The 22,495-nt window shown below is 39.1% G+C and overlaps 1 protein-coding gene across 5 annotated transcripts in view; it reads right to left on the bottom strand.

Moving 5' to 3' along the window:
* Nucleotides 1-21,064, bottom strand: part of RPGRIP1 (RPGR interacting protein 1) — a 41,880-nt gene extending 20,816 nt beyond the window's left edge. Inside the window, exons 1-10 of one of the 5 annotated variants that reach the window (XM_054575264.1) lie at nt 20,824-21,064; nt 18,663-18,823; nt 18,037-18,180; nt 17,435-17,585; nt 14,893-15,345; nt 14,583-14,734; nt 13,798-14,140; nt 12,372-12,556; nt 11,866-12,069; nt 10,861-10,999 (exon numbers count right to left, since the gene is read on the bottom strand). In XM_054575264.1, coding sequence (XP_054431239.1) covers nt 10,861-10,999; nt 11,866-12,069; nt 12,372-12,556; nt 13,798-14,140; nt 14,583-14,734; nt 14,893-15,345; nt 17,435-17,585; nt 18,037-18,180; nt 18,663-18,823; nt 20,824-21,064 — 2,173 coding nt within the window. Of the gene's footprint in view, nt 1-10,860; nt 11,000-11,865; nt 12,070-12,371; nt 12,557-13,797; nt 14,141-14,582; nt 14,735-14,892; nt 15,346-17,434; nt 17,586-18,036; nt 18,228-18,662; nt 18,824-20,823 lie in introns of those variants that run through there. The other 4 variants (XM_054575265.1, XM_054575266.1, XM_054575267.1 and 1 more) reach the window with 4 other exon arrangements.
* Between the last annotated feature and the right edge of the window lie 1,431 nt (nt 21,065-22,495).

Raw genomic sequence — 22,495 nt, 5'->3', positions numbered from 1 at the left:
TGCTCTGATCTTCATTGTTTTATTCTTTGGGTTTGACTTTATTTTCTTTTTCTAGCTTCTTGAAGTAGAAGATGGGTTATTGACTTTAGATCTTTATTCTTTTCTATTTTTATAAGCATTTCAAGCTATAAAAATCATCTTACAAGCACTGTTTCAGTTGCACTCCATAGGTTGTGGTATAATGTGTTTTCATTTTCATTCAGTTAATATATCTTCCAATTTTCTTAAGGGAGAACTCCTTAGGAGTTCTTCTTTGATGCAAGTATTATTTAGAAGCATATTGATTAATTACCAAATATTAGTTATTTCCTAATTAGCTTTCTATGGCTGCTGTCACAAAATATCACAAATTTGGTGGGTTAAAACAATAGAAATTGACAAGAAATTTTTGTCCTGCAGCCAGTGAAAATGTTCATATTGTCACCCAGGGGTATGAGACGCCGATCCCACTCTGTAATTCTAAAATGTTTGCAAGGCCATTTCCACACACGGTGGTACTGCACAGCCCTGAGGGCATTGGGAAAACCACCCTGGAAAAGAAGTTTGTGTTGCATCAGCTACAGGACAATCTCATAAAACCATTCAATGCTGCCTTCCCTCTCAACTGCGAAGAACTCAGCCACAATGGGTCATGCACTTTTGCAGAGCTGTTCTCCAAGAACAAGCCCAAATTGCAGGATGGCTTTCCAGAGATCCTAGCCCAAGCATAGAAAATCTTGTTCATTATTGTTTTCCATGGGCTGAGAGCCCCCTTGTGGGGACTTATCTATGATATATGTGGTGACTGAAAGAAGCAGAAGCTGGTGCCCATTCTCTTGCATAGTTTTCTGAAGAGAAAATTGTTACCCAATGCCATTTTACTGATCACCATGTGACCCACGGCTCAGAGATCCCTGACTCTTGATTAAACAGCTCCTCTTCATAGAAATGAAGGAGTTCTTAGAGCTGGACAGGAACACATATTTCTTGAAATACTTTAAAGATGAGGATCAAGCACTCTGATTTTTCACCTTGATGAGGAGCGATGCATCCCTGTTCCATATGGGCCTGGCTCCCTCCATGTGCTGGATCACCTGCACCTGTCTAAAGCTGCAAGTGGAGAAGTGAGAAGGATCCTGCCCTGACTTGCCAAATCACCACATTGCTCTTCCTATGTTTCCTCTACAACCAGTTCACGCAAGAACCCGGCAGCTGTCTTACTCGGTACCTCCAAGCTCCAATGAAGGCTCTGTGTCTCCTAGCTGCTGAGAGCATGAGGACACAGACATCTGTGTTTGATGGAGAAGACTCAGGAGACTTGGGTCAAAGGAGTCTGATCTACCTCCTTTCCTGGACAAGAATATCCTCTAGAAGGGCAAAGACTGTGAGGGCCGCTATTCCTTTATCTATCTCACATTCCAGCACTTTCTTGTCATTATGTTCTATGTTTTGGAGAGTGAGGAGCAGGAAAACAGAGACAACCTCCAGTGGGACATTGGGGATGTGCAGAAACTGCTATCCAAGGAAGAAAGACTAAAGAATCTCAAAATGACCCAAGTAAGGTATTTCTTATTCAGCTTCTCAAATGAAAAAAGAGCCAAGAGGTTTTGACTGCCAAATGTCTATGGAGGTCAAAAGGGACTTACTAAAATGCAAACAAAGCACAGTCCAATGAGCACAAACACTTCTCCTCAATGATGGACATGAATGTGGTTTTTCACTATCTTTACAAATCTCAGAAGGAGCAGCTTGTGAAGGATGCAATGGGCTAAGTCAAGGAAATGTCCCTGCATTTGAAAAATAAAATGAACATCGTGCACTTGTTCTGCCTCAAACATTGTTAAAACTTGCAGAAAATGTTGCTCCAAGTAGGAAAGCAGGTATTCCTGGAGAATGGTACTGCATCAGAATCAGGTGCTCAGGGTGAGAGGTCCCCAAAATTGCTTCTTTTCTGGATAGATCTTTGTTCCATGTTTGGCTCAAACACACATCTAATATTTCTGGATATCGGTCAGAGCTTCCTTAGTACCTCATCAATGAAGATTGTTTGTGGAAAAGATAGGCTCTGCTACCTGTACTCTCCAGAAAATAGTCCTCAAAAACATTTCTCCAGCTGATGCTTATCAGAACTTCTGTCTCACTTTTGGTGACCATGAGACTCCATCATATCTGGTCCTTCAAGAAGATGATCAAAATGATATGCTTTCTCCATTGTGTGAGGTCTCGAGGCACACAAACTGTAATCGGCACTATCTGAGGTAGGTATATTGTTTTGCCACAAGTTATCAATGAGCTGATCTTTCCCCCCTCCCTGGAAATCAACCAGTCTCTGACATTCTTCTTCTTCTTCTTCTTCTTCTTTTTTTTTTTTTACAGTTCCCTGTTTTATGACTAGGAGACATTGCAATTCAGTAGGGATAGGATTGACTGTTCAATAAACAGTGTGGGGTCAATTGAACTCATATAAGAAAAAAATAAATTCAATCCTTATCTTACTCCATACATAAATTCAAGATGAAATTAAACTTAAGGATTAAAAGTAAAACTTCTAGAAGAAAACACAGGAAAATAGCTTCATAACATTAGTGTAATCAACTATTTGTGAAATAGAATACAAAAATCAGTGACCATTAAGATTGATAAACTGGACTTAATTAAAATTTAAAACTTCAAAATACAAAATTACGAGCACTGAAAGCAGCCACAAACAGGGAGAAGATATTTGTAACACATGTATCTGACAAAGGACTATTCATAATGCTTAATGAACTATAAATCTATATTTTTAAAGAACCTGGCAACAACCTAAATTCTTAATAGGAAAAAGCATATGAAAAGGCATAAAATATCATTATTATCAAAAAATATAATTTAAAATCCTAAAGCAATATCACTATATGCTAGTCAAATACCTAAAATTAAAATGATTGACAATACTGAGTACTGACTGGGCTGTGAAGCCACCAGGAGCCCTGTGATTGTTCTTAGTAGTATAAACTGGTACATTTATTTTTGAAAACTGTTTAGCAGCATCTAATAGAGTTAAACATTCACGTGCCATATGACCCAGCAATTCCTTCTATCTATCTCTCTGATAAATGAGTGTTTATGTTCACCTAAAGCCATGCACAAGAAAGTTCAGTGTTTTTTATAATAACCCCAAATTGAAAGCCATCCAAATGCCCATTAACATGGAATAAATACGTGGTATGTCTGTTAAATGGAAGTCGGTGAACAGGAACAAACTGCTTTTACACATAAAAACATAGATGAATCTCAAAGATAATATTGAGCAAAAGAAGCCAAACATGACCGTGCAGATTCTAGTTGATTTGGTGTCTGTGAAGTTAAGACTAGTGACATTCCATCTAGCAAACAAGTTTGAAACAGTAGCTCATTTTGGATGGTATCAGCTGGGAGCTGGTGGTGGTTACACAGGGATGTAAATCTGTAAGGTTCACCACGCGTATACTTATGACCTGCTTTACCAGATGTAACTTATATCTTAACAGAACAGAAAGGGAAGGAATGGAAACACCTAAAAGAATAAAGTATATTTGAGCACAGAAATAGACATGATCCCAGATGGTGTTATTTTGGATGCTAGCAGGTGTCCACTCCAGCAGGAAGCTCTGAACCTCCACAGCCCTGAGGCCAGACAGTGGGTTCTCTGAGGAACCGGCTGCAGTGCCCTTCATCACTCTGTTTTTTCATTCTTCCTGCCACACCCAGGAGACTTTGAGTGGGTTTCCCCAGTTTGGTGTTATGTTGATACACTTAGTTTCTGAATGGGCAAAATGCTATTTTTTCAGGAAACAAGACAAAAAATAATCATAATTTTTCTGAGATATGACATTCAAAAGGGAAACTAAGAAGCTAAAAAAGACTATTTAAAAGTAATTGACAAGTAATTGAAAGTAATGGGCCTTGATTGAAATAGCTCAGTTGAAGGAGCGTTAGACTGGCAATATAAGGGTCTCTGGTTCAAGCCCAGGTTTCAGTAGGGTTGCTGCTCATTTTCATGAAAGCTGTTGACATTCACAACTTAATTGTGTGAATGTGAAATACTGGCTTAAAGGTCTTATTTTAATGGAAATGGAAGATGGTGCAAGGTATAGAAAAAAGTCCTTTTATTTTTATTTTTTAAATTTTATGTATTTATTTTTAGGGAGAGATGGAGAGAGAGAGACACACATCAATGTGTGAGAGATACATTGAATGGTTGCCTCTCGTGTGCCTCCAACTGGGTACCTGGCCCACAACCCAGGCATGTGCCCTGACTGGGAATGGAACTGACCACCTTTCAGTCCACAGGCTGGCGCTCGATCCACCGAGCCACACCAGCTAGACCGTATTGTTTTTTATTTTTATGTTTTACAGTTGTCCCAATTATTTCTCCCTTTGCTCCCCTCCATTCAGCCCGCCCCCCACTTCCATAGTCAATCGCCACATTGTCCTTGTCCATTAGTCCTTCATCTACGTTCTTTGACTAAGCCCTTCACCTTCTTTCAAACAGCCCCTCCTTCTTCTCCCCTCTTACAGCTGTCAGTCTGTTCCATGATTCTATGCCTCCTGTTCTATTTTGATGATTAGTTTATTTTGTTCATTAGATTCCTCTTATAAGTGAGATCATATGGTATTTGTCTTTAGCTGACTGGCTTATTTCACTTAGCATGATAGTCTCCAGTTCCATCCATGCTGTCCCACAAAACAGGAATTCCCTCTTTCTGCTGCGCGGTATTCCAGTGCGTAAATGTACCAGTTTTTTGATCCACTCATCTACTAATGGGCACTTAGGCTGTTTCCAACTCTTGGCTATCATAAGTAGCGCTGCTAAGAACACAGGGGTGTATAAGTCCTTTTGAACTGGTGTTTCAGGATTCTTAGGGTATGTTCCCAGCAGTCGAATCACTGGGTTAAAAAGTAGTTCTGTTTTTCATTTTTTGGGGAAATTCCATACTGTTTTCCACAGTGGCTGCACCAGTCTGCATTCCCACCAACAGTGCACTAGGGTTCCCTTTTCTCCACATCCTCACCAGCACTTGCTGTTTGTTGATTTATTAATGATAGCCATTTTGGCAGGTGTGAAGTGGTACCTTCTCACTGTGGTTTTAGTTTTCATTTCTCTGATGGCTAGTGATGTTGAGCATCTTCGTATGTCTATGGGCCTTCTTTACCTCCTCCTTGGAGAAGTGTCTATTCAGTTCCTTTTCCTATTTTTTAATTGGATTGTCTTCCTGGTGTTGAGTCGTATGATTTCTTTATATATTTTGGAGATGAAACCCTTGTCGGATGTATCATTGGCAAATATGTTCTCCCATATGGTCAGTCCCCTTTTCCTTTTGATGAGGTTTCTTTAGCCATGCAGAAGCTTTTTAAGTAGTCCTATTTGCTTAATTTTTTTCCTTGATCTCCCTTGCCCTAGGAGATATATCAGCAAAATATTGCTATGTAGCTATCTGAGATTTTTCTGCCTATGTTGCTCGCTAGGATTTTTATGGTATCATGACTATATTTAAGCCTTTTATCCATTTTGAGTTTATTCTGGTGCATGGTGTGAGTTGGTGGCCTAGTTTCGTTTTTGTTGTTGTTGTTTTGCTATTTTTTTTTGCATGTATCAGTCCAGTTCTCTCAACATTCCATTGCATGCTTGTACTTCTTTTGTCAGACATTAATTGACTATTTATTTTTGGGCTCTCGATTCTCTTCCATTGATCTACATGTCTGTTCTTATGCCAGTACCAGACTGTTTTGATTACAGTGGCCTTGTAATATAGTTTTATATCAGGTATTGTGATCCCTCTAACTTTTTTCTTCTTTCTCAAGATTGCTGAGGTTATTCGGGGGAGAGAGGTTTGGTTCCATAGAAATTTTTGTAGTATTTGTTCTAGATCTGTGAAATATGCCCTTGGTATTTTAATAGGAATTGTGTTGAATCTATAGATTGCTTTGAGTAGTATGGACATTTTAATAATGTTAATTCTTCTAATCCATGAACACAGTATATGCTTCCATTTATTTGTGTCTTCCTCAATTTCTTTCTTCAGTGTTTTGTAGTTTTCCATGTACAAATCTTTTACCTCCTTGGTTCAAATTATTCTTAGGTACTTTTTTGTTGTTGCTATGGTAAGTGGAATTTTTCTTTCTTAGTTTCTCTTCCTGATAGTTCATTGTTTGTGCCTTGATCCTCAGGCTAATGAGCTCCTGGATAAAGGTGTCAAGCTGCTGTGCATGACTTTAGGACACCTAAAGTGTTTCCTCCTGAGGTTGTCTTTGGAAAAGTGACACTGTACAGAAACCTTACAGAAGACAACAAGGAGCTCCCTTCTGCTTTGATCCTCAACCAGAGGCTGACACGCATGTGCTTAGCAAAAAATGCCCTGTGGGTGGCAGGGTGAATCATTTGTGTGAGGGCTTGAGTTATCCCCAAACTAAACTACAGATCCTGATACTATGGTGTTGCACATAACCAATGATGGCTGCAATTACTTCTCAAAGCTTCTCTAAAACAAGTCAGCCTACCACTCTTGAATCTGGGGCTGAATCACATAGGAATTACTGAAGTTTCTGTGTGAGGCTTTTCTGTGTAACCTGAAGTGTCTGTGTTTGTGGGTATGTACCATCATTTCTTTCAGTTGTATAGACCTCAACAGGAGCAAGAACCTAACCACTCTAGACTTGAGCCAGAATTTCTTAGAGGTTTAGTGGAGTAAATAAGGTGCGTGAAGCCTCAAAACTTCAAAATTGTCCCCTCCGAACACGCAGGTTAAAGACAGATAAATCTGATGCTCCAATCCAGAAGCTACCGAAGGAAATCAAAGAAAGCAACCCACAACTGACTATTGAGAGTGACAATCAAAGTACCAGAAAAAAACAGAGTTTCTGTTTATGACTTCATTTTTTGAATGTAGATATGAATTATACCTATTACCTTAAACATTACCTGTCCCCCTTCTTTCTCTTCTTGTACATTAAGTTAAATGTAACTTAGACTTCTTCATTTTATGCTTTATGCCTTTTTTTTCTTTTCTGTAGAGTCATTCATTCTACAGTAAAGTAATAGATCTTCAAGGTGATGGTGAATGGACTATTAATTCTCTCAGTCATGCTAGTTGATGGGTTGGATGCTATTTTAGATTTGATTGTGTTTCTGGCTTACATGAAACATGTACAAATCACTTAACCTTGTATTAATGAAATGTCTATATCTCAGGTATATTAAGAGAAATAAAGTTAAAGCATTCATGAAGAAGGAAAAAAACTCAGAAATTTATTCTCTCACAGGTTTAGAGACCAGAAGTTCAAAATCAAGGTGTTAGGAAGGTCATGCTCGCTCCAAGGGCTCTAGGGGACAATCTGTCTTTCTTTTTTACCCTTGCCTTTTCCAGCTTCTGGTGGTTCCAGGCATTCCTTGGCTTGTGGTCACATCCCTCTACTCTCTGACTCCATGATCACATTGCCTCCTCTTCTTCTGCACATGTCTAACCTCAAAATTACTTCCATTAAATTTAGAGTCCACTCGGATAATCCAGCACGATCTCCTTATCGCTAGATCTTTAGAGACTCTTATTTCGCCTGCAATGACTCCTTTGCCAAACAAGGTCACATTTGCAGGTCCTGGGGTTCAGGACATGGACATATCTTTTGTGGGGGGCCACCACTGAACCCACTACATTATTCATTTAAATTGTGAATATAATTTAAACCCCACAAGCTAATATTTTTGTTTTATACAGTCATTTAAATTAACCCATGTTCTTTGCTTTTTCATTCCTTGTTGCATCTTTGCGTTTTCTTCTGAGATCATTTCCCTTCAACCCAAAGAAAAACCTTAAAGTTTTCTTTAAAATGTAGTTTGGACACAAACTCTCCATTTAAGTTTGTCTTTAAAGGTCTGTTCTGCTTTCAGTTTGGAAGGATATTTTTGGCATGCAAAGAATTCTTGGTTGGCAGTTTTCTTTTGGTACACTGAAGGTATCTTGCCATTGGTTTCCAACTAGAGTTGTAGCTCTTGACAAGTCAGTTAGCATCTTACCAATGCTTCATAGCTGTCTTTTCCTTTTAAATGGATGCTTTTAATATTTTCTCTTTAATTTTATTTTTTGTACTTTACCCTGATATGCCTAGATTTTATTTTTTTACTTATCTTGATGGAGTTTCACTTAATTAAATCTTAATATCTTTTATTAGTTCTGAAGAACTCTAAGTCGTTGTTTCTTTAAATATTGCATTTGTCCCCTTCTTTCTCTTCTCCTACATTTAATTGTGTCACTTAGACATCCTCATTTTATCTTTTATGTCTCCTTTCTTTTCTTTGTATGTTCCATCTTGCTTTCTCTTTTTGCTTTATTCTGGATATTTCACCAACTCTCACTTCAGTTGTGTTTAATCTACTTATAACCCATATATTTCTCTCATAAATTTCTGCATTTAGCAGTTCCATCATTTCTATGATTAATTTTTTATTTGCAATCATTTTGCAATTCATTCAGAAAAAGAAAGCAACAACCTATAAATGGATGGCAAAAGTATTATGTAAAATTTGATGAGGAACAAGATATTTATATAGCCTCAAAATATCTTCTCATAGATTACTTAATAATTACAAAGGGAAATGATAACTTCATGGTGAAAAATCCTGGCAGATGCTTTAAAAAATTTTTTAAAAATATTTATTTATTTTTAGAGAGATGGGAAGGGAGGGAGAAAGGAGGAAGAGAAACATCAATCAGTTGCCTCTCAAATACACACCAAGCAGGGACCGAACCCACAACCTGGGCATGTGCCCTGACATAGAATCAAACCAGTGATTTTTCTCTTCACGGGACAACACTCAACCAACTGAGCCACACTGGTCAGGGCTGGCAGATGCTTTCTTAACGAAGTGATCAAAGTTAACATCACCAATAATGGGACAAAGTGAACGTAAATGTATTATGTGGAGACCTGTCTTATAAATAGTTGAATGTACCTAAGCTTTTTCTATGTGAAAATGTGGTTAATGTGCTCATAGTGGGGGTGAGGAAACTACTTTTATTTTTTAAGTGAAACTGAATTAAAATATTTTATTTACCGAAAAAAACTGAATTAAAATATTTTATTTACAGAAAAAAAAATATTGTGTCCTCACTGCATCACCTTAGGATGCAGTGAGGACACAATATTACTTCTGTGCTATTCCTGTAAAAAATCCATGACTTGGATGTAGTTATGAAGAATCACTAGACAAATCCAAATTGAGGAAGAGCACTTTACATAACAGCTCACCTATATGCTTCAAAAATGTCAGTATCATGAAAGACAAAGAAAAAATGAGGAAGTGGTCCAGATTAAAAGAAACTAAAGAGAAATGACTAAATGCAGTATATAGTCCTAGATTAGATAAGGGGGAAGAAGCCTATTACAGTGGGCATTATTTGGACATTTTGCAAATTTGGAAAGTAGACTGGACATTACGTAATAACATATCCATGTTAAATTTGCAAACTTAATAATTATACTCTGGTTTTATAATCTCTTTTTTCATACTGAAATAGACAGCAGAAAGGGAGTATAATGTTTGCATCTTATTCTCAAATGCTTCAGAAAAAAATGCTAAAGCAAAAAGCAGAAAAATGTTAAAAGTTGATGAATTGGTGTGAAGGGTTTATGTGATTATTTTTTTGTCCTATTCATGCAGCTCTTATGTAAGTTTGAAATTATTTTAAACCAAAGGGTTTTTTAAAACTTCCACTATCAATTTTCATAGTTCCAGTTCCTTTCTGAAATTTTAAAGTTCAGTTTTATCTCCATGAAGCTAGTACACACATGCAGCTTGTGTCTGATACTCCAATATCTGGTATCCTCGTCACACTGAGTCAGCCCTTGTCCCTCTCGTCCTGCCAGTGCCCAAAGCACAGTTCTGCCTCTCAGAGCAGAAGAGGCTCGGAATGGGGCTGCCTTCTGAGGTCCCAGACCAGAGGATGGGAAATTCTGCCTGGGGCAGACACCAGAGTCAGACTACATCCTATTTCCCTAACCCGAGGCCCACCAAAAAGCATGGTTCTATCTCTCCCGAACTTCTTCCAGGCCAGCAATGTCCCAGGGCTGAGGCAGTTCCAGCTCACTCTCTCAGAGTTCCAATCATTCCTTGATCTAGGTTTGGTAATTCTTCCCTTTTATTGGCTCTTTAATGCTTTTAAGAAATATTAAGATTTTAAAAAATATATTAACTTTAGCTTCTTATTTTATTTAACATTTTATTTATTTACTTTTAGACAGAAGGGAAGGCAGAGAGAGAGACAGGAAGATCACTGTGTGGTTGCTTCTCATGCACACTCTACTGGGGACCTGGCTAGCAATACAGGCATGTGCTCTGAGTGGGAATCGAACCAGTGACCCTTTGGTTCACAGGCTAGCATTTACTCCACTGAGCCACACCAGCCAGGATCTTAACTTCTGCTTTTTAGTTGTCATCAGTGGGACTGTTGGTCTGAATGGCCTAGTTTGCTCTAACTATAACCTGAAATCATGTCTACTTCTCATTGTAACACAAAAGCCTTGCTTTAATTTAAAAGAAATTTGGATTAACATTACAAAGGAGCCAATCATACTCCTCCTATTTCTTTGTGACCATAATTCACAATCACAAAGACCCTGGAATGAATTAACATCTTATAATTGCTAGGTAACTAAACTTGTTATAGCTAGCTTTAAATACGTAGAAAGCTACTGTCTTTGAGAATTCCAGCCTTAATTGGCCTAACCAGCACACAGAGCCTAGGGTCTCCAGTACTAATTTTCCATGAAAAGTTTAGCAATGAAGATGAGTAAATAAAGTAACTGTCTTGATAAAATAATTCAATGATTAAATAGGAAAATTAGATTTTAATAAGACAATACCATTTACAGGATGTAGGGCTTCATTTTGTATCAGTGCTGAAACCGATGATGTCATTTCCTCTTCCTTTTGCCGATTTGCTAAATCATCATCTGCGGGGATCTTAATCCCCGAGAACTTCCATTCAGTGTAGTTCACCTGCTTCAGAATAGAAACAACAAATAAAAGTACATGTAATTATAGTGTATAATTATAATAACTTAACAAAATTAATAATCACATAAAATTACACATTAATATATAATACAAATTATAACAATAATGTAATATATAATTATATAACATACAGTACATGTTTATAATCTCATACATACATAATTTTAGCTTCTACACAGTAACTTTAATCCAGTTTCTTATGAAGAAAAAGCAATATCAAGCATGTAGAATTAAATATTCTATGGGGGTATAAAGGTGCAAGGCCATTCTCTGTTCATTCTGAATGTATTAACATCATGATTATGTGATGAATGTTAATTAATTACAAACAAAATATGGTGAAATTCAAAAGTGGGGGAACAGATAACGTGCTAATAAATGCTCACTTGCTTATTTTATTTGATCAGCTCTCATTAACATCTGTGTGTCTCTCAGGTGATTTTAACCTCACCGACCCTGCAGGGAAACCCAATGGGTCTATTCAGGTACAACTGGATTGGAAGTCTTGCTACCGACCTCCAGAGAGCATCCTGAAACCAGAAGCTCAGGTGTTCAATAAATACATGTTCTTTAATTTCTTTTGATTACAGTTGAAGTGAATGAGTTAAAACTGTGGCACTAAAGTTCTAAATATAAATTGCAGATTACATAATCTCTTGACTTAAATTATATTGAAACTAACAGTCTAGAGGTGCAATTAACTACTTGTGTTTGTGGAAACACACAGTAACCACAAAAAGCCATGACTATTGCTTATCTCGTGTGTCTGCTTCTATTTCTTCCCCTGAGAGTAACATATTTGGGGATACTACAACCAGCATTTTAGTTCCTCAGGGTTTCTAAGGCCTTACCTGTAGTGTATTTCCATTTAAGATGTTACGACTGAGATACTCCATCCTGTTCTTTCCTTGGACGCCTGTTCTTCTGCCATGCTTTCTTCTTGAGTAACTTGCAACCTGGTGTTCCCTTTCCTTCCTTTCTCCCACATGAGGAAGTTTTCTCTTAGCTGGATACTGGTCAGCTTCAATGGGAATCTCAGCAGATACCCGCTGGTCCTAAATACAAGGATCAGAGACAACCTCATAAGATGATAGTTTTACAGCCTTGATACTTCAGATAGGAATTTATAGGCTAGCATTAGACTTTAATTCTCTCCTGCCACAGAGCTGAGAGATGCCATCTCTCTCTTCTCCCCACAATAAAACCCAGAGATTGGTTCCATCAAAAGCCTCATGGCATTACGAGGGATGCTGATTAAGTCTTCATAACATGTGACATTCACAGAAAACTTCTTTTGCTCCAGTTTCAATGCTGTTTTCTTCAAATATGTTCCACAGGACTGGGGGAGTTCTGCTACCTGGGGAGGAAAGGGAGCCTTTTCCTCATCAGACGAGGTCTCTAAACTGTGGTTGGCGCTGTTCTCCTCAGTCTGAGCTTCTGGTTTCAGGACGCTCTCTGGAGGTCGGTAGCAAGACTTCCAATCCAGTTGTACCTGAATAGACCCATTGGGTTTCCCTGCAGGGTCGGTGAGGTTAAAATCACCTGAGAGACACACAGATGTTAATGAGAGCTGATCAAATAAAATAAGCAAGTGAGCATTTATTAGCACGTTATCTATTCCCCCACTTTTGAATTTCACCATATTTTGTTTGTAATTAATTAACATTCATCACATAATCATGATGATAATACATTCAGAATTAACAGAGAATGGCCTTGCATATTTATGTCCCCATAGAATATTTACTTCTATTATTATCTTAAAATATTTGTAGGAAATGATGGGTATCTCCAGGTTTCAGGAGGGGATAGGATCTATGGAGAGGTATAGCTTGCTTGTCATCAGTCACCCAGTCAATAAACAAAATCACAATACTATTACTAATACTTGCTATGTCTTAGGCATACCAAGAAAACCATGGTCTTTGCTCAAGTGGTCCCTATTTCTAAAATAATGAAAGCCAAGAAAATTTAAGCAACATGGCTTTTCCCAAATGCCAGACTTTTGATTTGTAACACTGATTAATGTAACAGACGATTCATGTTGTGTCTCCTCTTTGGCAAAAGAAGGGTTGTGAGAAGTGCCAGCGTTTTTTGTTGGTTTGTTTTTTTTTTAAGCACTGTGGTATTGTGAGGAGAGAGGCCTCACACGCTTCCTGGAACATCCAGATGCTTGTTAAACATGGTTGGTATACTGGCTGTCCCCATCCACATTTCCTAATGAGAGCATGGATACCCCTGCATCACCTTCCAGAGTGTTTACCCTTCCCGGGTGTGCCTCACAACCCTGTGTATGAAAGTAATGTAGGAAGATGAGCTCCATATTGAAGGAAAAAAAATTTCAAGAAATTTCCCTTAGTCGTGGTATGGCATGGAAATCTTGCTAACACGTGTCTAATGTAAAGGAAGCAAGAAAATGATGGAGGAACATTAAGGACACCGTTTATAACTGATATCTAGTCATGTGCTAAGATACAATAGGCCTTAAGTAAAGACAAATACTGGCAAGCACTACACAATCTCAAAATGTTTGTTCAGGCTGGTGGGTCTACCAACCTGGGAATCTTGCTTTCGTTTTTGAAAAGAAGCAGAAGAAACCAATGATTCCATGTGATTAGCGAGGTTCTAAGTCTGCTCTGTTGCTCTTGGCAATATGCTAGAATACTTTCAGCAGGTTTTAAGAGAGACTGTTCCAAGCAAGTAATCAAAGAAAAGGACAGAATTAGGACAGAAAGACAGCACTGGGCAGAGACTTTAAAGATGCAGTAATCTGGAACTCCCACCTTTAATGGATTTGTTTTGTGCAAGAGGCAGCAAGGGCACTTGAACTTTGCCAAGGTAGGAGCCAGGCTCTGGGTCTTCTTCATCAAAAACGTAAATAAACAGGGCCTCTCGCCTCAGATATTGATCCAGGTCAGAGCTTGAAAGCACTGGGAATCGGGCCTGGTCTCTAAAGTAGGGATTGTTACTGGCTGGAATGATGGCAGTGTCGTGGTCAGAGAAAGTGAAAAAGCGGTACATGGCGTAGGGACTGGGTTGGCTTCCCAGTCTTGGACTCTGGAGGCCACAGCATCTGGTGATTTCCACCCGCAGCTCATTCTGATGCTTCCAGGTCTCCAATCTGGACTGGAGAGATGAGGGTCTTGGATGGAGGAAAAGGGCAGCCTGAGAGACTTGTTGTAGGTGAAACCCAGCACCCTGACAAGCAAGATCTATGATCCAGAGAAACTGTGAATCCTGACTAGGTCACAGAGAAACCTAATGACTTTCACCTGTCTGCAAACTGGCTCTGGCAGATGGTTATCTGAGGGCAGTGCTGGCACTCAGGCCTTATCTCAGAGAATGGAACAGAGAAGCTATTTTGTTCACAGCAGGGAGAGGTAGCTAGTTTCAAGGGCATGGTTTCATTTCAAATTCAGGCTTGACCAAGGAAAGAATCTGAACTAGTTGCGGTGTGACAATTTTTCTCTTTCATTCACATTCAATGCGAGAAAGGGAGAATGAGCTGTTTTTACGAGCTGCTTTACTGAGGCTCCTTTGAGATGCATGGGCTCATCCTTTTTCTCACCTCATCCTCCTGGGCCCTCCAGGCTCCAAGCACATTGGCTGACAGGTAGGCCTGGGCTTTCTTTCGCTTATTGCATGCCTGTAGGCTGGATCTTATGGGGAAGTGCAGCCTCATCCAGTATTCTAGCACCCCGAAGTCTTCTCCACCAGCTCCTGGGTAGCAGAAAGTATGAAAGGCACGGAGAATATAGATGGTGTGGCAAAGATTAAGAATAAAGGCAGAGGAAATGGGAAAGCACTAGAAAAGCAACTATCAACTTTGGGAAATTCTGCATTAGTCCCAGGAGCTGTGGGAAGCCGACAGCACTTACCAGTAAGTGTGGCAGAGCCATGGACTCTCTCCACAGTCTCCAGCACCCTGTCAAAGCAAATCCATCCAGCTGCAAGGGTGTGGTGCTCACTGGCTAGCGCCTGGTAAAGATCAAGCCGGGCTGAAGCCCCTTGAAGGTAGTGCAAGAAAAAGGAATCTGTCTCTACCACATACTGGGAGGTGAAGTCATAGAGCGGCTGTGGCCCCACAGCTAGCGGGGTACAGTGGGTTTCAAAATCATAGAAGGAATAGGTGCAGAAAGTAGTAAGTTGAGGGTCTTCAGCCTGAGCCAGAGCAGCAGATGTCAGGAAGGCCTGGTGGATGTGCAGCTCAAAAAGATTCTCACTCTGATGCCGCAGAGGAATGTCCACATTATCCTCATCTTTGTGGGCTGGCAGTGTTTCCAGACACAGTGACATCTGTCGGGTACCATAAGCCACATCTTTGAGCTGTTCTAGAGGGGAAAGAAAACTGCCTATCCATTAAAGGGCAGGGAGCTCTCTCAGAATAAAGGAAGGTGGACAGAAGGAGAATAGGAATCATGCTGAAAGTCCAAGTTGTGATTATTTACGAAACTATGGGATTCAAAAGGAAAAGCAGCAGAGTGACAACCAGGAACTTTTAATTCTGGTGGCTAAATAATCCAATGTCTCCTTTAGAGATATGGTTCAAAACGAGTGATTGGAAAGTAAATATTAAGCTTAGGAAAACATGGGAGGCACAATTTTTTCTACAAATGATGTTTTGGCTTACGGCAAGGTCCTATGAATTAATTGGTAATTCCTTCAGAGAGGCGCTAGAAACAGAAAATGTATTTCCAAAAGTTTGGGATACTGGCCACAGAAAGAATAGAAGTTATAGGCACGATGCCTATTACATTACATTGGACCCCACCAAGAAATGAATCCCCTTCTTCAGCCAGGTCAGTCACAAATCTTCCTTCTGTTAAGAATTTGATTTCGTTATAAGAAGGCAAAAAAACAAAATCCAGTTTAAGCTAAAGAGCAATGGAGCTAAAACGTGGAGGAGGACACATTGGAAAGAGGTTGGAAATATTGGCAATGGAATGCAGAGATATGTAAGACCGTCTACCGAATCTGTGCATTACCTCCCATGTTCAACCAATCAGAAACTTTCATATGAGGAGTATTTGAGTCTTCAGTATGTTGATGCTGAAGGTCTCATTTAAAGAGTTACAGTGGCAGAATAAAAATATTTTGGATACATTAGAATTTCTTCCTGCCCTAAATAAGTGGAATACAGAAATTGACACTGGTGTCTTAATTGATAAGATTAATGTAATTCAATAAAATAAATTTTCAATTTTGCGTTACATGAAACAGGGTTAACAATCTTAGCATATAAAGAAATTCTACAAATCACTAAAATACCATTAAGAAACAGATAAAGGACAGAAACAGGCAACTCTCAAAAGTAATAATACAAAAATACAATAAAAATAATGTAAACAATATTTAAAATTTTAAAAAGAAATAATAAAATAACTGGTAAACATATGAAAAACTCTTTAGCCTTAACAACAATGAAAGAATTATAAAGTTAAAGCAAATGAATCTTCAGAAGTAGATAAGGGAATTTATTCTGCACTGTCCCAAGAGAAAGACCCTGAGTCTGAAAGACATGAGAATTTCAATCCCAGGCCGGATAGCCTTTGTTATATGTCAGTGACCTTATAACAGACTCACCCTGGCATGGATAAGTCATGCCACAGAATGTCCCACTTCCCTTTACTCTAGTTCCATCTTCACTAAGTAACCTGCTCACTGGCTCTGCATTCCAGGGAGAGGGCTGCCCTGAACAATGGTTCCAAATATTCTCATGGCATCAATGAAACAGCCTCTATCCCTAAAATAGCAAATGAACATTCTGACTTCAGTATCAGTCTTTGGTGAATTTTGCTTAGTCAGATCTCTCACCACTGGTTATAATAACAAAACCAATTTTCTTGACATGGGAGGCTGAGACCAGATCCTGGTCAGTAGTGATTGTACTAAATATAGGAAGGTCCACATTATGAGATTTGCATTAAGTGCCAGCTAGCTGCCCTGTTATGCCGACATCCTCAAACCACAGCAAAGAGTTTAGAGACTTTTAGAGAGAAATCGCCTAAAAGCATGATGAGAGATGAGTGATGAAGCTGTATAATCTCACAAAAACTTCTGTATAGTCCTGGGTTGAGGAAATCAGTCCTGACAGAGGTAGTGTTTATACCACCCTGCGGACCAACAGTGATCCGCTCTCATTCTCAAAATAGATTTAGCAATTGCTGGGCCCTGCTGAAACTCTCCAGAAACATCAGAAAGAGGCTGATGTGATGGAGCAAAGGAAGCTGTTAACCATGATGTGATGGAGCAAAAGAAGCTGTTAACCATGTATCGAAACACAAAGGATAAAGAACAGGAGAGATAAATTATATGCCAAGGACATAAGAGGTGGCTTTCCAGACACATACACAGAGAACAGCACAGACATTAGCCGTGTGACAGGTCCCAGAGTGAGGAGAACAAAATACTAAGACTTGCCGGATAGTGGGAGGCCATGACTTCTTAAAATACCTTCCAGCTGCTTGATACGTTTGTTCTTGAGGTCTAGGAGTTGATTCAACCTCTCCAGTTTTTCTCTGTGATCTTTGTTTTCATTATCAGCTTTTGTCATCATTGCCTCCAGTTCTTCCTGAAACAAGATAATGTCTAAACTTTTCTATCTCAGTGGCCCAAAAATAAAGAACCTAGATAAAAGCTGATACCTGCTGTGTGAAGGAGACTCCCTCCTTAACAGAGCAAATTCATCCATTAGGAAAACCTTGGATTCCTCACAGACCCCTCCAGGACGGGTACTGCTAGTAGGGTAGAATTTTTCTGGGACTGGCAAAATTTACACCCAGAAGGTTCACACCTGCCATTTTCATTAGCTGGCCCCTTCACTGGCTCCTGTTGCCAGGGTGCCATGGGCATGTGTGAGACCTCAGGTTTTTCAAAGGACAGCACTTTCTGTGTTTGCACAGGACAGTGTATATCACCTTGCATTAGCCCTGGAATCTCAGGTCTTGCTTCATTCCCAGGCCTGTAATTGGTTCCCATGTGCTTATTTATCTATCCCCTTCCTGTACCACCTTTTCTTGCACCTGATAACACACGTTGATCTTGTGCTGCAGAATAAGCATTTCTCTGGTCTTTTCTAGTTCCAATGTGATCTCTGCATGCGATACTTGCAACTCACTTAACATCTGGGACAGTTTCTTTTCTTCTTGGTTTTTTGGTTCACAGAGCTAGAGAGGGAAAAGCATTGATAGAAGGGCGCATAAATATAATAGGTACAGCAATACATATTCTCCATAAAGCAGTGGTTGGTAATAGTAAAATACTAGCTGCAGAATCTACTCCAAAATGTAAAAGAGGATTTGTGTCAATTCGCAAGTGCTCTCTTTCTCTCCTAGATCCTCAGGCTCAGTAACAGCAGTGAGGAAGGCATACAGTCTCTATACAGTCTCTAATGGCTGTTTGCTCTGCAGCAAATCATTTCAAGTCCTCATCTGCAAAAGATTTAAAAAAATTAAGCTGTGAAGGGTAGGGAAACGTGTGGAGCTCATGAAGCTATCTCTGTTCTCAGTCTTCTCATATTCTTCCAAATACTGTCCTCAATCAAGACAAAATATTATTCAGTTAGTGTTCTGATCCCTTCATCTTTTCTAGGGATATTTTTCAGAGGTCCCTCTCTGGAGGGGGCTTGCTTGATTAAAGATGCACATACCTCTATTGGAGTGGCCTCTTGGAATAGAGCTGAGTGTGTGGCTGGTTCAGAGGGACTGTCAGGAGATTGGGAAATCGTGTCTTTGTTTTGGAGGATCTCTACTTCCTGTTTATGTTTCTGAAGCAGGTTGGTGACTTCAAGCTTCAGATCCTTGTTTTGATCTGGAGGAAAGGTAATATGGAAAGTTGAAACTCTGCAGTTATCAGTAACCGTGGTTAAAGCTGGACCAAGTATAAATAAAAATTTCCCACTAATTTTTAATTTAGTATATAAATTTGTCCTTAGAGTAGCAGTTCTCTCTTATTTCTACTAAGGAGTTCTAGCTTATTAACCCAGTAAATGTAGTTGACTTTTGGACTCCAAACAAAAACAAAACAAAAACACCCGCAGAACTGTAGAGTGAAAGGGAGAACAACAACAAACAAAAACAGAACCAGTTGACTGAATGGGACAGTTCAAACTTTTTGAGAGCACCACCCAAATCAGTATTGCAACAACTCTTCTCCAAATCCATTTGGACTTATATGGTACTGACTCTCTATGGCACCCACTCCACACCCACCCTATGGAGGGAGGGTGGGCATTTGGGCACCTGTGTATGTGTGAGTGTGTGCTTTAGGGAAGAAAGGTGATTATTCCATTATCATGCATTAAGCAAGGGGTTATATTATATTATTATAAGGTCTTTTTTTTTCTTTTTAAAGATTTTACTTATTTACTTTTAGAGAGAGGGGAAAGGAGGCAGAAAGAGTGGGAGAGGACATCAATGCGTGAGAGGTACATCGACTGGTTGCCTCTCACATGCCCCCAACTAGGAACCTGGCCCAAACCCTGGCATGTGCCTGGACTAGGAATCAAACCAGCTACCTTTAGGTCAGGCTGGCACTCAATCCACTGAGCCACGCAGCCAGAGCACTCTAAGGTCTTTGTTAGATTTCACTTGTACTTCATACCTACTACAAGGTCCTCAACATGTTCTCCCAGCTTTATCCTTTCATGGTTCCTGCCTCTATTTTTTTTTAAAATTATTTTTATTTCTTTCAATCATAGTTTATAGTCAATATTATTTTGTATTAGTTTTAGGTGTACAGCATGGTGGTTAGACAATCACATACTTTACAAAGTGATCCCCCTGATATTTCCAGTAACCGAACGGCACCATATAATTATTACAGTATTATTGACTAACTCCTTGTGCTGTGCTTTAAATCCCTGGGACTGTCTCTATTTTTCTTGACATGATAGTTCTCTTTCTTCACTCTCCTATGTGAATATACTAGAATATGATGAAACAGAAGTTTGATAAGACTAAATAGCAAGGTCTAGGCTAGCAAAAAGAAGTGTTACAAAAGTCTTTTTGATAGTAGTTAAAAATTTTAGGGTCTTTTTTTCAAACTTTATATTTGTTTCACTTTTAAGATACACTAAAATGTGTATGCTGCAGTAACAAATGTGTGCTACATCTCTATGGCTTAATACAACAAAGTTAAAGTCTGTGCTCCAGAAGTCCAGTATGGCTATTTTCCATGCGAATCTTAATGTGGGGATTAATCAGCTTTAATTTTTTGGCTTTAATATTTTGACATGTGGCCTCTGATGCAGCTTATACAAACTAAGCAACTAAAACAACTCAGCCAAAAGGACAAAATGCTGGGCCACTACCCTGCCTGCCAATTGCCTCCTCAGCCAGGAAACACAGAACGTGCTGTTCTCAGTGCGGTAAGCCCCTAAGAATCTTTGGCATAACTGTCTACTGTGACCCAAGAGTTCGGATGGGGGAAATGGTAGTGGGAACAAAGAGCAGTAACTTGCTTCTCTATTTCAGGTATCAGATGTTTAAAAAGGAAAAAAAAAAAAAAAGGCTCTCAATCACCTCTAAAATGATTAATAAGAATAAAAGGCAGACAACTTCATTTTCAATACTTTCAATAAATAAATGTTTAAAAACATAGTAAGTTAAGAATTGGCATCCTTTCCAGTGGAAACCCATTATGTAGAAACAAGTAGACATGCGAGGTAGGGAATCATGATTTCTAGACTGGAAGCCTGATCTGACTGTCAGCGCTCTTATTTCAGTTATCCGCGGCCAAGTGGGGGTTTGCAGGAACCCATGTTCCCTTCTCCCAAACCAACTGAGACAGCTCTTCAAGACCCCACTTACCTTTCTCCCTGGACAGCTGAAGTGAGACTTTTCTCTTCTCCTCCCGCTCAGCATCCAGCTGATCTTGCAACTGAGAGACTTTCTGCTGCAGTTGTTCCTCTACAAGCTCATTGCTCCAGTGAGGCTGATTACTGCTGTCCAGCATGCTGACCACGGAAAGCATGTAAGGAGGGAGCGGGGTCTTATCAGATGGATACTCGAAAGTGTTTGATAAAATGTCTTTATTATACAGTTTCAGCATCTCCTGGGCCTAGTTCATCATTCACTCCCCTACATGTTTTTTCTGCCCCTGCTTTAACTCTAACTGTCATTTACCAACTGCCTTGGAATTCTGGGGTCCTGTTGAGTTCTTTAGTATCCCTTCTATTTAGGTCTCAAATAGCCCACTGAACAAACAACGAAGTCATATCTATTTCCCAAGGACTTTCTCCACCATGATGGCTTTCTTCAGTGCGGGAGTTGTGCAACAAGACAGTCTCAGGCCTGCTGGATTAGAAATGGGGAGTGAAATGTTCCTCTTTTCCTTACTTCATTCCTCTGCCTACCATCATCAATGGCTGGTATAGAGAGCACTTGCCTTTGAATTACATGATAGATTATTACACTAAAGGGCAGGAACCAAAAGCTTCAACTTTACAGTAACTGTACCCTGCACGCATTTTATCTAGCTGTCAGGGGAGACCCATTTTGAAAGTAAAACACACAAAGGCAGTCCTTGATTGTTTACACAAGTGAAGCGATATAGATAATCGAACTATTATTTCTGCTTATGTCTTTTTTTCCCCCTTATCATTTGAATAAATGTGGTGTAAAAATAATTTACTTAGGCTAATATAGAGATTTCTTGGCATGTCTGGGTCATACATTACATGATGATCCAAGAAGATACGTTCTGAATGATAGAGGCAAGAGGCCAATAATAGTGTTTATAACAGGGGCGCTTCAACGTGGATAACCCCCAGACTAATACATTTCACAGAGTTGAAAAACATCAGCTGTTTCTAGGATGCTCTCATACAGCCTCCCCAATCTACCCTCTGCTGCCTACAACTGAGTAAGAAGGCACGTTTAAGTTTTTAAAAATTCTTGGTATTTTTAATTTCAAAGATAATACATGAATGTAGGTGTGTTATAAAAAATTAAAATGATGTGGAAGTGTGTAGAACAGAAATAAAGGTGCCTCTTTACCCTACTCTAATCATTTTAAGTCAGAGTTAATGTATTCTTCTGCAACTTAATTTTTTATTTAACAATAGGCATAGAGATCTATCTCATTTTTAACACCTTCATTTTATTTTATTGTGGGAATGCAGCATGATTTTATTTAGTCAATCCCTATCAAAGGAAATTTGGATGCCTTCTAATTATTGTTTATTATTACTAACAATGCAGTAATTAACACCGTTATTTTACAATATCTTTGCATATATACAATAAGATTTCTTTAGTTCTGATTACAAAAAAATGGAATTCCTGGCACAAAATATATACAATGATTTAACATTTTGATAGATAGTGTCAAATTCTCTTCCAAAAAGACTGTGCCAATTTTTATGTTCTATCTAACAGTATTGAATAGCAATTTCCCCACATCCTTATCAACACTATATATTATTTTTTAAAATGGAAAGGCACTTTTTTATCATCACCTTTTATAACAAACAAAGCTTTG

The sequence above is a fragment of the Pteronotus mesoamericanus genome, unplaced genomic scaffold (assembly GCF_021234165.1).
Source record: "Pteronotus mesoamericanus isolate MK-2021 breed Mesoamerican mustached bat unplaced genomic scaffold, CSHL_Meso_final contig_272, whole genome shotgun sequence".
Taxonomy (NCBI): Eukaryota; Metazoa; Chordata; class Mammalia; order Chiroptera; family Mormoopidae; genus Pteronotus; species Pteronotus mesoamericanus.
Note: the sequence above shows the minus strand (reverse complement) of the source record. Positions and strands in the feature narration are given on the sequence as shown.